General features: G+C 47.0%; 1 protein-coding gene across 10 annotated transcripts in view; it reads left to right on the top strand.

Moving 5' to 3' along the window:
• LOC116752734 (kalirin) overlaps positions 1-14,140 on the top strand; it is a 531,375-nt gene that overhangs the window by 418,479 nt on the left and 98,756 nt on the right. For 9 of the 10 annotated variants that reach the window (XM_032629477.1, XM_032629484.1, XM_032629482.1 and 6 more), the window contains exons 27-32: positions 897-986; positions 4,823-4,915; positions 9,589-9,700; positions 11,321-11,511; positions 11,947-12,048; positions 13,383-13,525. In XM_032629477.1, coding sequence (XP_032485368.1) covers positions 897-986; positions 4,823-4,915; positions 9,589-9,700; positions 11,321-11,511; positions 11,947-12,048; positions 13,383-13,525 — 731 coding nt within the window. Of the gene's footprint in view, positions 1-896; positions 987-4,822; positions 4,916-9,588; positions 9,701-11,320; positions 11,512-11,886; positions 12,049-13,382; positions 13,526-14,140 lie in introns of those variants that run through there. The other variant, XM_032629487.1, reaches the window with a different exon arrangement.

Raw genomic sequence — 14,140 nt, 5'->3', positions numbered from 1 at the left:
GGATGATAGTAATAGAACTCACCACATAGGGTTCTCATAAGGAACAAACGAGTTAATATATATAAAGGACTTGGGAAAGTGGTGGCATAAATGAAACCTGCTATAATTAAAACGTAGCTAGGCTGCTTTCTTAGAAGAGGACATCCCCAATGTGGTATAGGCACGAGGATGGGAGCATTTCACAAATGGGAAAAGTGCTTGGTGGCCAAAGTACACACACCTTTTCTGGTGGAAAGGCTGTGAAACACTGACCCAGAGGATCCCAAAGACATAAGAAATGAATTTTCACCAAGCCATAAAATTCTTGACTTGAAGTAGAAATCTGGTTAGGACTCATTGTTCAGACCCTACCCCAGAGGGTCACCCTGCTTTCCTTTCCCCCATCACTGCTTCTGGGAAGTGGGGGATGGTAGCATAGGCATTTAACATGCCCTACAAACTGCCCCCCGTGGAGACATTTGGAGTTCTAGCAGATCTCCCTCTGAGATCACACTTCGTTTTCATTCTTTGACTTTTGTTTTCAGAGCAAATGCTGACATTTTTCAAGATGGGAAGCGCAATTGTAGGTAATCCAAAAAGGGGGATAATCTCTCAGTAAATTCTGTCCAGCGTCAGGATACATGAGGATATGTGAATTGTTATTTTTTTTAATTCTATCTAGCACTGACTAGTATTAAAACGAGCTCACTTTCAGTGAGCTTTCTCCCCCTGCTGATAGGAAAAAAGCATCCCAAAGCTTGTCAGGGGAGCACAGGCCCAATGAGCCCAGGACATTTGCCACGGATCACCCTGTATCACGCAATATCTGAGGGTTTAACTGCGCAGCCCTTGCTGGCAGTCAGCAGAAGGGAGCAACTAATGGATGCTGACCTATTATTGTTTTTGGTTTTTTTTAGGCAGACAAATTTCAGATGTACGTCACCTACTGTAAAAACAAGCCTGACTCCAACCAGCTGATCCTGGAGCACGCAGGCACCTTCTTTGATGTAAGCTGTGAATTTGCATCCTTGAACCAGTGATGAGCAGGTGGAAATTGCTCCTCTACTTTGAGGTCGTGGGTTTTTAGCTATCCTTTGTTCCTCATTTTCCTTTACTGGCCCCTCCAAACCTCTCTCTCGTGGATAAAACGTGGAGAAAAACAAAAGCAGTGCTTATCTTTTGTTTTACTCCATCCCATCTCAAGTACTGTGGTTTCGGATAAGGCGCATTTGCCTCCGTGCCTCCACACCGAATCCAGCTAGCCATAAATCTCACGAGCAGAGGAGGCGTGCTAGGATATTCCACTTCTACTGCATATATAGCTCCTCAAACGTAGGGGTTCCTCAGATTGTGCTCTCAGCCCAGCCACATCAGCATCACCTGAGAACTTGTTAGAAGTATGGATTTTGGACCCCACTCTAGATCTATTGAATCAGAATCCCCAGGGCTGGAGCCCAACAGTCTGAGTTTTAAGGAGCCCTTCAGGTGACCCTGATACCTGCTCAAGTTTGGGAGTCACTGACTAATGCAATTGTTTCAACCTTGACTGCCCATTGGAATTACCTGGGGAGCTTTGAAAAATAGTGATTACGGTCCCAGCCCTGGTTTTGATATGATCAGCCTGGGTTTGGCCTGGGCATTGGGAGTTTTAAACATTTCCAGGTGAGAGTAACGTGCAGCCAGGGTTGAGCACTTATGCTGTGATGGAAGCCACGAGAAGACTCAGAGCCGACGTACCTTGTCTGGTCCTCTGGTTTTGGGTGAGGATGCAATCCTGTTGGTGAATGATGGTATATATACTGCTGGTCCCCAGAGAGTGACAGAATCAGACGGGTCACTGCAGGATGCACGGGAAGAACAGAGGGAGAAAAAAACATGAGAATAAAAAGTGAAGTTCAGTGAGAGATAGGTGGCAGCAGTGATGGCCATTCTGGTAGTCATATCATTTTAGTATCTGTCGATCTAACTTTCTGCCTACCTCATTCCATCTATAAATCTTTGAATGTCTGCTGTGCACAAGATAGTGTGCCAGGCCCCGGGGAGTCAGACCTCCCAACATGGTTCCCACACTCAAGTTTACAAAATAAACTTTCTCTGAGCATCTTTCTAGCCTGACCCTGCTATAACAGAAATGACTCTACAAGGGTCTTGTTGCTCAGTGAAGAAATGACACTTGAATGGGTAAAAGCCAGACAAGAAAAAACACACGTGATTTTTAAAAACGGAGTATTCCTATGGAAATGGTCCCAAAGTGGAATTTCTGAGGTTATGTTCGTTTAAACAGAAAACCCAAGAAAAGCCTTTCTCTAACTTGGTATCGGAATTTATTGACTGTCGTCTGGGACGCCCTATAGCGCTGTTATCTCTGCGTAATAATGTATTTCTCTTAAGACGTTTCTGGTTATTTACCAATAGTAACCAGAAGGGTCTTTCTGAAGTTTTAAATGCACTGTGTCCTGTTTTCCACTTCACATTTTTCTGAAAATGCATGTCCTGTGCTCTGAGCACGCCTCACTCTTCTCCTTCCTTATCTTTGCTCACACTGCTCTCCCTGCCTAGAATGGATTGTGAGCCCTCTGCCCACACAGGTGCAGGCGGGCACACGGGCCCACACAGACACTCTTAGAAGTACTTTCTAGCCTTTAAAGGTCACGTGTTGCTTCCTGCGTAAATCCTCGCCTCTCTCTATGCGTGCAGTATCACCTGTGTCTCTCTACGGCGTTTGTAACAGTCTGCCTTCCGGCAGGTTAACGGTGGACCTTCCTATTACACACACCTCCCCCCACCTGTGAGTCCCTTGAGGTTGACTCATGGGTTGCCTGGCTCGTTTTGTACATGTTACAATGTCGGGTGCTAAACTGTGTTCTCCTCTAGTCCTACATTCCTCATATCCCTGTTTCTAAACTTTGACTTGCAGTCAGATATACTCCAAATTTCACCCCCCACCCCCCATTTTCCAACGTCATGCCTGATGAGCCTCTACGTTAGTTGGGGAGGCCAGTGGAAGCCAGAAAACCAGACCAGTAGCAGTTCCTGGGGCTTGGCCCAGAGGTGGGGAGGGAGAGCAGTAAACCCTCCTGACTGCTCCCAAAGCATTCCAGAAAGCATCATCTTTGTAGCTTTCCCCCTTCCATCGGAAGGGTTTCCCTAAATTCTACACCTAGAAACCGTCTACCTCAGGCCCTCCTTCTATAAGAGGTAAGCCCCCAATAAAGACAGTCTTATTATCCATTATTGTAAAGAGAGCACAGAAAATCCAAGTCCAAGAAAGACCCGTACATTGACATGATCTGGAATTTTCTACTCCAAACGTGGGAACCGTGAGGCTGTGGTGTCTGGTGCCATGTTGATTACTAAGCTTGGTTGGGCTGACCTCAAGCCTCCGGAGGCCGCCCCTTCCTCCCTGTCCACATGAAGCCTTCCCCGAACTGGCATCTTGTCAGAGCGGGAAGCCTGTCAAAGGTGCGTTATGGCCTGTCCTCTCCTGCCAAAGCCCCCAAGTAAACTCACAATGTTCATTTGCCCAGATAGGGTCAAGCTGTCCGCTGTTTGCCCATTTTCCTTGAATAAGTCCTGCTATAACTACACACCTCTAGGGAAGAGGCAAATGAGTGAGAAAATTGCTACTTTCTGGGATAGTTGGCGGAAAATGGAATTTTTTTTTAAATATTATTCCCTCTTTTTCACCCTCCTTCATAGCTGCGTAGCAAGTCCTATCTTGTCGAGCTTTAAAATATTTCTTGTAATCCTCCCAACGATTTGTTCTCACTAATCTTTGTTTATGGCAAGCCCCCACATTACACACCTGGAGATACAGATGTATATTATACATACATGTAAAGGGTACAATTTAATTGTTTAGTATACTCACACACATGTGCAACTATTTCATCATCTCATAAAGCAAGCCCCCGCCCTTTAGCTACCACTCCTCCACCTTATCCTCCTTCCTACTCCCCCAGCTCTAAGCATCTCTATAGATTTTCCTCTTCTGGACATTTCATTAAAAATGGAATGATATAATATGTGTTCTTTTGTGACTGACTTCTTTCACTTAGCATAAAGTTAAGATTCAGCTATGTTGTAACGTCTCAGTACTTCGTTCCTTTTCATGGCCAAATAATATTCCATTGTATGACTATACTACATTTTGTTTTTTCATTCATCAGTTGATGGAGATTTGGGTTGTGTCCAGCTTTTCACTGCTCTTAATAATACTGCTGTGAACATTTTATACAAGTCTTTGTGTGGACATATGTTTTGATTTCTCTCAGGTATATACCTAGAAGTGGAATTGCTGGATCATATGGTAACTGCGTGTTTACACGCTCGGACTTTGGCAGTAATCTCTGAACTGGTCTCTCTGTCTTTATTTCCCAGCTTCCACCCTCTGTGTTGCTATTAGGCTTATATTAATCTTTCTGAAACATTGCTTTCACCATATGTTGCTTCTATTTAAGATCTACAATACTTTACCCCTGAGAAGCTCCCCATCACATCCTAATTCATGCTTCTAGCTCCACCCCATCAACGACCTACATCCATCTTCTCATCTAAGTGTATTTTCACTTTTCTAGAATCTAGGTGTGACCCTCTGTTCTGCTCAGGTATGGTCCTCATTATCATCTAAAGATACAATGATTATTTCCTGTGTGTTTTGGTGTATACATTTTCCCTTGATAGAATGCCATTCCTCCTCCTTTTCCCATCGAAGAGCAGTCTCTCATAGTTGTGTGGCCTTTTCCCTTTTCTCCTCTCTCCTTAACCCAGCCCACCTCCTCCCAGAAGACATACGTGCACATGGCCCTCTGTGTCTAACGGTGCCTGTTTTTACTCCCTGTAGGAGATACAGCAGCGGCACGGTCTGGCCAACTCCATCTCTTCCTACCTAATTAAGCCCGTCCAGAGGATCACTAAGTACCAGCTGCTCCTGAAGGTATCTGCCCTCCCCTCTCTGCCACCCTGACCACACTGTTGACCAGGCCCAGGGAGTCCCAGCTTTGCCCGAGGATGGGAAAGCTTCCACCTGAAGACCTTTCCTCTACCTGGAGCAGAACTTCAGAGATGAGCCCACGCTGGCACTGCTGGTTCTAGACTGCATGTTCTATCCCATGAAATTCCAGATGCTTATTGGGGTGGGGGAGAGGAGAAATGGGAGCAGGAATGGATTGTGACCATTTTCACATGCATCCACCACCGCACAGCTTTTAGTGACTGCAACCCCAGGAACTGGCTGGTACATAGAGTCTCTCCTGTCCTTCCCTTTTGGACAGATTCCTCCTGGTGGACCCTGCTTCCGATGGGATCCGGGGTCAAGGTGTTAGGGGCAGTGCCAGTCTACGTGGGCAGTGGAGGCCCAGGGCAGCACCTACCATTGCCTTAATCTCCACGTTTGTCAAGACTAGGAGGTTTCAGAGAGGAAATAGTTAAAAAGTACATATTAAAACACAGTGGCACTCTGTATCTGTAGGATCCCATATGTTAGGGGTTCTTCTGGAGCCAACCAAGAGATTTGGGTTTTTTCCAACATCTTTTTCTTTGAAAGTCAAATAATCAAATTATGTAAAATACTGAGTGATTTGGGCTGATTCTTCTCAGAGAAGGACACACTGACAGTCTGAAAATATGACATTTCCCCACAGAAAGCCTGGGACGTCAATATCATAGGCAGCTATATAACCTGTATCTGTATTAATTCTTAATATGCAAGCATGGAGTTTTCCCTAAGTTTGAATATTTTGCTCGTCGCTCCTCAAATGCAAAGGATAAAAGCATAGGGAGAGGCATGTCATAAGTAGTATAGTTCCAGAGAAAATCTGTTGAAGTTCAGCTCTGTGAGATGCTTGCTGAACCTCACATATTCTATCTGCTTCGCTAAATCTGAAAACCAGTCTAGTTTCCAATCTAGATTCTAGTCACGTTGGGGTGTGCCCAGCTTTCCAGTCTGTGGGGTCTTCCTGCCTTAGCACTTGTAGCTCCGTGATAAGAGTGGGGGCAGCAGTGAGTCATGCCCTGACCTCTCTTCTCACCTCTGGATCAGGGGAGGGCCCTGCACCATCCTTCTTCCCCTTCAGCCTCCTCCTTCAAGCCATCTCCTTCTTCGACTCCAGGAAGAGACAATGGGCTTCACTTCCAGGCCCTCCAGTCTCCCAACCCTGAAGAAATGACTTAGAGAATCACCACAGGGCATCACGCCCTTGCCCTTTATTGAGACTGGTATCAGAAATAACTATGTGCAGAACATCACGGCTGTTCAGGCAGAACTGCTGCTGGCATTTTGAGGATGCCATCCTGTCTGTTTTTGAATTTTCTTATATAAAGACTCACAGAAATCCTCCTAAGATCTCGGAGTGGTGGCGAGAGGCTTCTCTTCTGAAAAATTGGTGTGCTTCCTACCTTTAAATCACAAGAGCTTGAGGTCCTTCTTTGCCTTTGACTGTCAGAGAGTTAGCATCCACTTTTGTGGTTACTTACAGGAATTTCTCCTTAGCCAGATTTCTGTGTATAATTATCCTCTCCTTCTCTAGCCCACTTGATGCATGACGCTTCTAAATGATTTTTCTTGTGCCAGAAGATTTTTTTTTTAATTTATTTTTGTGGTTTTCAAATTTAAGTATCCCAAAGCCTTTTCGGGAATTGGTGGGGTTGTGCATTGAAAAAACAAAACAAAACTGGCATGCCCACCCACACTGCCAGGGTCTTAAATCAATTAAGATGCAGTTCGAAAAGAACTATAGTTTGTCACCTCTCCCTGTTAATCCCATAAGGCTGAAGTTCCTAGGATGAATTTTGTGACACGGACAAGGGAGGGAAGTAGAGGATGGATGGGCTTCCCTGTGTTTTGCTTTAGGCAGATGGAGGGGTGGGCTCTGGGCCTTCATTCTGTAACTGGATGTTTTAGGGAGAGAGGACCGTGCAGGTAACTGAGAAGGGAGACGGTAAAGTAGGGGGAATTTGTTGTAGAGACATTGAAAAATTATTTGGGACAAAAAAGAGTTAAGATAAATTTGACCTCTTTTAAATGTGCTGGTAGCAGAGTGCTTGCTGAGTAAAAGAAAAATAGTTTGCTTTTACTATAAATAAATAATATGGGATTTATTTTCTTATTAAAGTTAGTTTTATTCCGAATAAATTGATATTTAATTATCAGTATCCTCTGGGGTTCCTCCCTTTAGGTGTTGCATGAAAGTGAAAGTCAGAGTGTTCAACTGTCTGCATGTAAATCTGCTGCGTCTGTCCTTGTGGAGTCTAAATTAAATATGGAGCCTTCTCCTTGTCGTAAACCATAGCAGGGATCTGAGGAGAACTCATTGGTTTTGCTAGTTGATCGGTGGACTTGCCAAATTACTTTGGGAGGTTAAACTAATTGGTGTTTTCTGTTGCAAACTGAAGCATATTTCTTTCTTTCTTTCTCTTTTTTTTTTTTTTGGCTGAGTTCGGTCTTTGTTGCTGCGCGCAGGCTTTCTCTAGTTATGGCGAGAGGAGGCTACTCTTCGTTGCGGTGCACAGGCTTGTCGTTGCGGTGGCTTCTCTTGTTGCAGAGCACAGGCTCTAGGCACGTGGGCTTCAGTAGTTGTGGCATGCGAGCTCATCAGTTGTGGCTCACGGGCTCTAGAGTGCAGGCTCAGTAGTTGTGGCGCACGGGCTTAGTTGCTCCACGGCATGTGGGATCTTCCTGGACCAGGGCTCGAACCCTTGTCCCCTGCATTGGCAGGTGGATTCTTAACCACTGTGCCACCAGGGAAATCCCTGAAGCATATTTCTTATTTTTGTCTTATGTTTCTGCCTAGAAGTTCCTTTGATGATGTATGAGAACAGGTTGGGAGGATCAAAATTAGGAAAGGATGGGGAGAATCAGAGAACTTCAGGTTGGCAGAAGTAAATACAGCTTTCTGAATGATGATGCTATTATACTGACTGGAACCAAGGACAGAGCTGAGAACTGATCATGTCTACCTCCCAAACATGTACTCTGGGCAGTTCACCTCTTCTTTGGACACTCAAAGCTCTCTTCTTCATATGGAAATGTATCCAAGATGACACAAAGGCTTGGATTCTCATATCAGATGCTCATTAATCAGATAATCTTACCAAGTATAAAGCTTTACTAATAATTTCAAAGATACAAATAATCCCAAAACAGAGATAAAACACAGAGAGAAGATCACCAATAGCTCCAAGTCCTTTCTTACAGCATCAGGATGTGCTGTGGCCCTGATTAACATGCGAGGTTTCTAAATGATGTAGGTTGCATCCTATCACTTACCCTGAAGAGAGCCATTTTGGTCATGAAATGTAATCACTTTTTACTTAGACAGTTGTGTAACTTATGTGATATTGCCCATGGATTCTATGTTCGTTTACCATGAGAAGTCCTAGACAGACCAGATATATCCTACTAACAGCACTCCATAAATAAGTACTCTCCTGCTAGCAAGTACTACTAATTTGTCAAGAGGTCTGTCATTAATGTGTTTATAAGGTTTGATCTTGTCAACTTCTTTCTTTCCTGGAAATGCATCCCCACCCATCCACCCATTCCCTGCCTTCCCTTACACCATTCCCTCTCTCCTCCACAGAAGGAGAGAGTATGGATTGTAGATCTCTTAACCTTTTCCTTCCCATTGTCCAAGTGAGCAAGATACGATAACCCTGATAGGAACAATGAAAGCCAGCATTCTTCTGGTTTGGGTGAAATCATTCCGAGTGGCCTTTATGGTTACTAAAACAGTTGGAAATTATCTTTTCTCCATCCACCAGATACTATATATCTTTTATGGATATAGTAATGACCTAGTCTCCAATGAGGATGTAAAAGAGAGGACACGCTCCAGGAGGACAGGTGGAAGACAGGTTGGCGTGGTGGATGGAGTACTTGGATTTGGGTTCAGGAGACCTGGATTCAGGCTCCTGCATGGCCTCTAGTGAATTCTATAACCTGGGGGAAATCTCTGTCCCTATTAATCACAGTGTCCTCATCTGACAACGCAAGGACTAATCCAGAACCCCATCTATTGGCCCTAGGTTAGGAACTCCTGATCCATATGATCTAAAAATCTTTGATAACTGAAAAACTATGCCTGTAATGTCCGTAACCCCAAGTTGCTCCCAGTATGGTGGAAATCATTCAGGCAGTAGAGGTGTGTAAATAAAAGTGGTGCTGGCAGTAGGCACGCAGCAATGTATGAGCGCCGTGTGTCCTTCGCACACCATTTGTCTCGTCTTTATGATCACACAGCACTGCACCTCTGTTCATGTGTTTTGCCAGGGGTATTCCCTGACCTCCAGGAGGTCAGTCGAGTGACAGAGAATGCCCTAGCTGCTGACTTCTAGTGCCAGCCATTTGGGAGTTGGGTTGAATTGAGTTAGTTTGGATTAGACTGAGCTGAGGAAGCTCAGCCTGGGAAAAGCATGGTGGTTGAATTCTTTGGAGATAACCTTTCCACCCCACCCCACTTTCCTTATACCTCAGAGGGGACCATTACAGAGAATGAAGCTGGTATACAATTCCTTGAGGAATTGGTATATAATTGCCTTGAGGCGTTAGGTAGCAGGAGGGTGGGGAAGCTGGGGGAAACGGTTCTCAATGTATCCGGACTTTTTTCGCAGGAACTTTTAACTTGCTGCGAAGAAGGGAAAGGGGAGCTCAAGGATGGCCTGGAGGTGATGCTCAGCGTCCCAAAGAAAGCCAATGATGCCATGCACGTCAGCATGCTGGAAGGTAGCTGTCCTCTCAGCCTCCTCAGGGGAGCCGCCTCCTTTCCTAAGACCATGAAGCTTGTGTCATGGGAGGGAAGTGGCATGAAGTCAGGCAAGGGGCCAAGCTAGAAGAGAGGAGAAATGGCAAATTGTTACATAGGTCCTGGGGAAGCGTGAGAGGAGATCCACAGGGGCTGGCTCAGCTAACACCTGCCTCCAGGCCTGTGCCGAATCAAATATGTGGACAACTTGCTGCCTGCGAGGTAGAGCAGGACAGGCTGTCATCCTTACTATAAATGTGCTGGAGCCCCTGACCCACAGCAGCCCTCCTCCTCTGCATAACATTTGCACTGCGTTTGTCATCAGAATAAGTAGAAATCCTGCACGTACACACACGCACCGTCTTTAGCCTTGTGCCCTGCTCTTCTTTTACATACTAAAATACACGTAACATGAAGTTTACTGTCCTAACCAGTTCTAAATGTACAGTTCAGTTGCATTAAGTACATTCACGTTGGCATGCAGCTACCCTCATGCCCTTCCTAGCTGGTAAGAAAAGTCCAGCCAGCTAAACCTGATAGGACTTTGCTGAAGCACGTTCAACGGCTGGAACCATGCTCTTGGGACCCAGAAACCTGGTAGAGTGAGACTCCAATAAGTGCTCCTAACACCGCAGAACAGAGCAGATATGGGCAGAGCAGCCTCTTTGGGGTGGAAACTGTTCGATGTGTTAATACTCAGTATCCCAATCTGGGCTGACAAACAGGTGAGATAAGGAAGGTGAGTCTACTCCATTGTACATGGTAAACCTGTGGGGTATTTTCTCTCTTCTGGGCTCCATCACCCCCCACCACTTGCCCCGCCCCAACGCCATCTAAAAGACTTGGTCTGGTTTCAGTACTTCCTGGGCCACCCTTAGCACAGGAAGCCCCACTTCTTCATGCAAAGGAGCCCTGATTACCTGCTCTAGACTGAACCCTGTCCATCTGAACATATTCCTAGTGTCACACTTTCTCCACCTCTTCTTTTCTGTTTGCACCTGCTCCCCACGCCCACCCCCACCCCTGCACGTCCGCCTCTGTAAGTACCCTCTCCTCCGGCCTGTCCCTGACGTGTATTCCGGATCCAGCTACTCAAGGGATGCTCTGTGCACCAGCAGCAGCGGCACCTGGGAGCTCGTCAGAGCGCAAATTCATGGGCTCCACCCCATCCCTACTGAATCCCAGTGTCTTGGGCGTTGAGGAATGGGCAGGAATCTGTGTTCTCATAAGCGATCTAGGTGATTCTTACCCACACTAAAGTTTCAGAACCTCTATTAAAGTGGCGTGAATATAAATTGTTGAAGGCTTGTGCACCACGCAGTATAGGAGCGATCCTAGGAAGAGTCCTAGGAATGGAACGTAAGAAATGAAGCAACAACAAATGGGCTAGAGTCAAGGGCACTCAGGCAGGCAGCGTTTGTCCTCAGCCCCACTCCGAGCTCCAAGACAGGGACAGTGGGAGCTGTGGAGGGAGAAGGAGAGATGGGGTTTACTTTGCAGGAGGTCCCCGGCTGACAGTGGGGCTGGGGGAGGCTGCACAGGAGCTTTGCAGGAGGTTCCACTGATACTGGTTCTGGAGAGGAGACCTGGGTGTTTTTCAGGGTTCGACGAGAACCTGGACGTGCAGGGGGAGCTGATTCTGCAGGATGCCTTTCAAGTGTGGGACCCCAAGTCGCTGATCCGGAAGGGGCGCGAGCGACACCTGTTCCTCTTTGAGATCTCCTTGGTTTTCAGCAAGGAGATCAAAGACTCTTCAGGACACACAAAATATGTTTACAAGAACAAGCTACTGGTAGGTGGGGCAGGTGGGGTCAGACGAGACTCCCCATTTGCATAGTGCCCTTGGGTAGGAAGGGATCTTGAACACTCCGCTCATCTCTCCCCTGGCGCCACACCAAAACCATCCTGGACAAATGAAAATGCATCCTAGTTGGAAAGCGCCCCCTCAACTCCCACCTTTGCATCTTAGCGTTCACCGTTCTTCTTCCAGTTGGCTTTGGGCGCCTCCCTCTTCACCTTCCCTCCCTGCTACCTGCTCATCAGGCACGTGCCTGTAGGTCCTTGCATCCTGGGTAGAAGAACAGAACATCCGATCTGTTTAAGTTTGATTGACAGAGCCCCTCCCTCGGTCCTCTCCTCTCTGTTGCCTTTCCCTTCCCAACCCCAGCCCTAAGTCTCCCCACTGCCCTCCCCTTCCCCGCCTCTCACAGGCATTTCCTGTCTACAGACCTCAGAGCTGGGTGTGACGGAGCACGTAGAGGGCGATCCCTGCAAATTCGCCTTGTGGTCTGGGCGCACCCCATCCTCAGACAATAAAACAGTGCTGAAAGTAAGTACTGCTCTCTGTTGGGCACAAGACCAAGGTTGGGGATAGCTGAAGGGAATGCGGAGGGATGTGGGCAGGATCCACCTGAAAGCTGGGGCCTGGAGACTCCTCCACCGGGCCACTGGGCTTCTCTCTCTCTCGGGAAGGGCAGCTTCACATGGGTGTTGAGATGCAAATTCTATCATGAAAGTAGCCTGAAATCTCAAGATAGGTGGTCTCCTAAGTGCAGGCACCTGTTGGAGCATGGCGGGAAGAAGGCAAGGAATGGCCTCAACAGGGCCCACTTAAATACGTTCTGTCCATATGGCTCCTTCAAGTGGCAAGGACAACAAATGACCCTTTGGTAAACGGCACCTTGATTTGCTCCACATTCACTCAACATTTTTCTTCCTGAACACCTTCCACATGTAAGGTATTCTGCTCAGTGCTGTGGAGGATAACTATGTATGGGATATGAACCCAGTTCCTCTGGGAACTTATGTTCTAGGAGCTCTAGTGAACCATACTAACATGGGAACTATGCTGATTGAGAGGAGTGTGGAGAAGGGGCCGTAAGGAGTCACCTCAGCTCCCCAGAGTGCATGTAGCCTGGGAACTGAGTCAGTGCCTGTGGTCCTGTTAGTGTAACCGAGGAGAGATCCTGCACACGGCGCACCCACCAGCCATGTGCTTACCAGGGAAGTGCCCATCCCCAAGGAAGAGATGGGCCAGCCCTGACCAAGCTTCACACTTGTTTACTCTGAATTGCCAGCACAGCTGCTACCTGACATGAGGCAGAAGTACCTGAAAAAACTTCCAGGAAGACAAATGGGGTATTCGTGGAGTGGTAGCAATGCCTTCAATGAACAGGTTTACCGGGCTAAAAACCCAGGACTGACTTTCAATCAGTACAAACCTAGGCAGCCATGTAGGTGTTGAGCCTCCTGACGTATATCCAGTTATACCAGTTGGTAAATGGCTGCTGCCTCCAAATGCCCCCTTGCTGCCCCTCCTGTACTCCCCAGACCTCCTCAGAATCTAGTAACTGAAGTGTTAACCCTTGGCCCAGCAGGGGCAGTTATCAGTGTTGGTCAGTGCCTCCCAGGTTATTAAATAACTTTGAAAATCATCCCGTAGAAATCTACATTGAGTCTTGGGGTCATAGCCCTGTTCTAGGAGTTGAAGAAGGCATGTCTCTGGGATTGAAGAGTCACAAGTATAAAACGAGAGAAATAAACCCCTCCAACATTTGGTATCCTTGAAGATGATGGACTAAGCCTGCAAGAGGAGGGTTGAGAACTGTCTCAGTGGATTGAAGGGAAATGGGATTCTCACTCTCTCTCCCTATGGCACTCCAGGCCTCCAACATAGAAACCAAGCAGGAATGGATCAAGAACATACGCGAGGTGATTCAAGAGAGGATCATTCACCTGAAAGGAGCTTTAAAGGAGCCAATTCAGCTCCCCAAAACACCAGCCAAACAGAGGAACAATAGTAAGAGGTAACCAGCGTCTCTGCCCCCAGCACAGCCTCACAGGCTTCCGGGAGTGGGGGTGGGGTGAACCTTTGCTTCCACGGGGCGGTGCACTCTGAAGGCGGCACCCCTCTCTGTGACACCCCACTGAGTTCTACCTAAGAGGAGTCACCTTCTCTTTAAGCATCTCATTACTGTTACTGTCAATTACATTCAGCAGGGCTTCCCTGGGCACCTGTCCTCTGATAAACACGGTGCTGGGTGCCTGGGGAAGATAAAAGGAAGTGTAAGATGAGTCCATTCCCTCAAGAACCACCTGACAGTCACATCTCACAGGTGGAATAGTTAGACAAGAAGAAGCAGGACCACCCGTAGGGACAGGAAATGCTGCAGGCATCAAGGAGAGGGGACTTGGATGAGCACTGGAGTGAAGTGTCTGGGGAAATCTTTGGGAAGGAGGTGGCTTTGAGTCGGGGCTCTCTGGACTGGCTAGACAGCCAAAGGACCGTAATGTGGGCGTGGTATGGTGGGACTGTCACTGCAGCTCTTACTGCAAGCCCCAAGAGTCCTCGTCTTCATTCATCTGAGATAAGCAGAATGATGGGGCAGAAGAGGACTTATTTTTTATATCTGCATCTCTCT

This window comes from Phocoena sinus, chromosome 4, assembly GCF_008692025.1.
Source record: "Phocoena sinus isolate mPhoSin1 chromosome 4, mPhoSin1.pri, whole genome shotgun sequence".
Classification (NCBI taxonomy): Eukaryota; Metazoa; Chordata; class Mammalia; order Artiodactyla; family Phocoenidae; genus Phocoena; species Phocoena sinus.
Note: the sequence above shows the minus strand (reverse complement) of the source record. Positions and strands in the feature narration are given on the sequence as shown.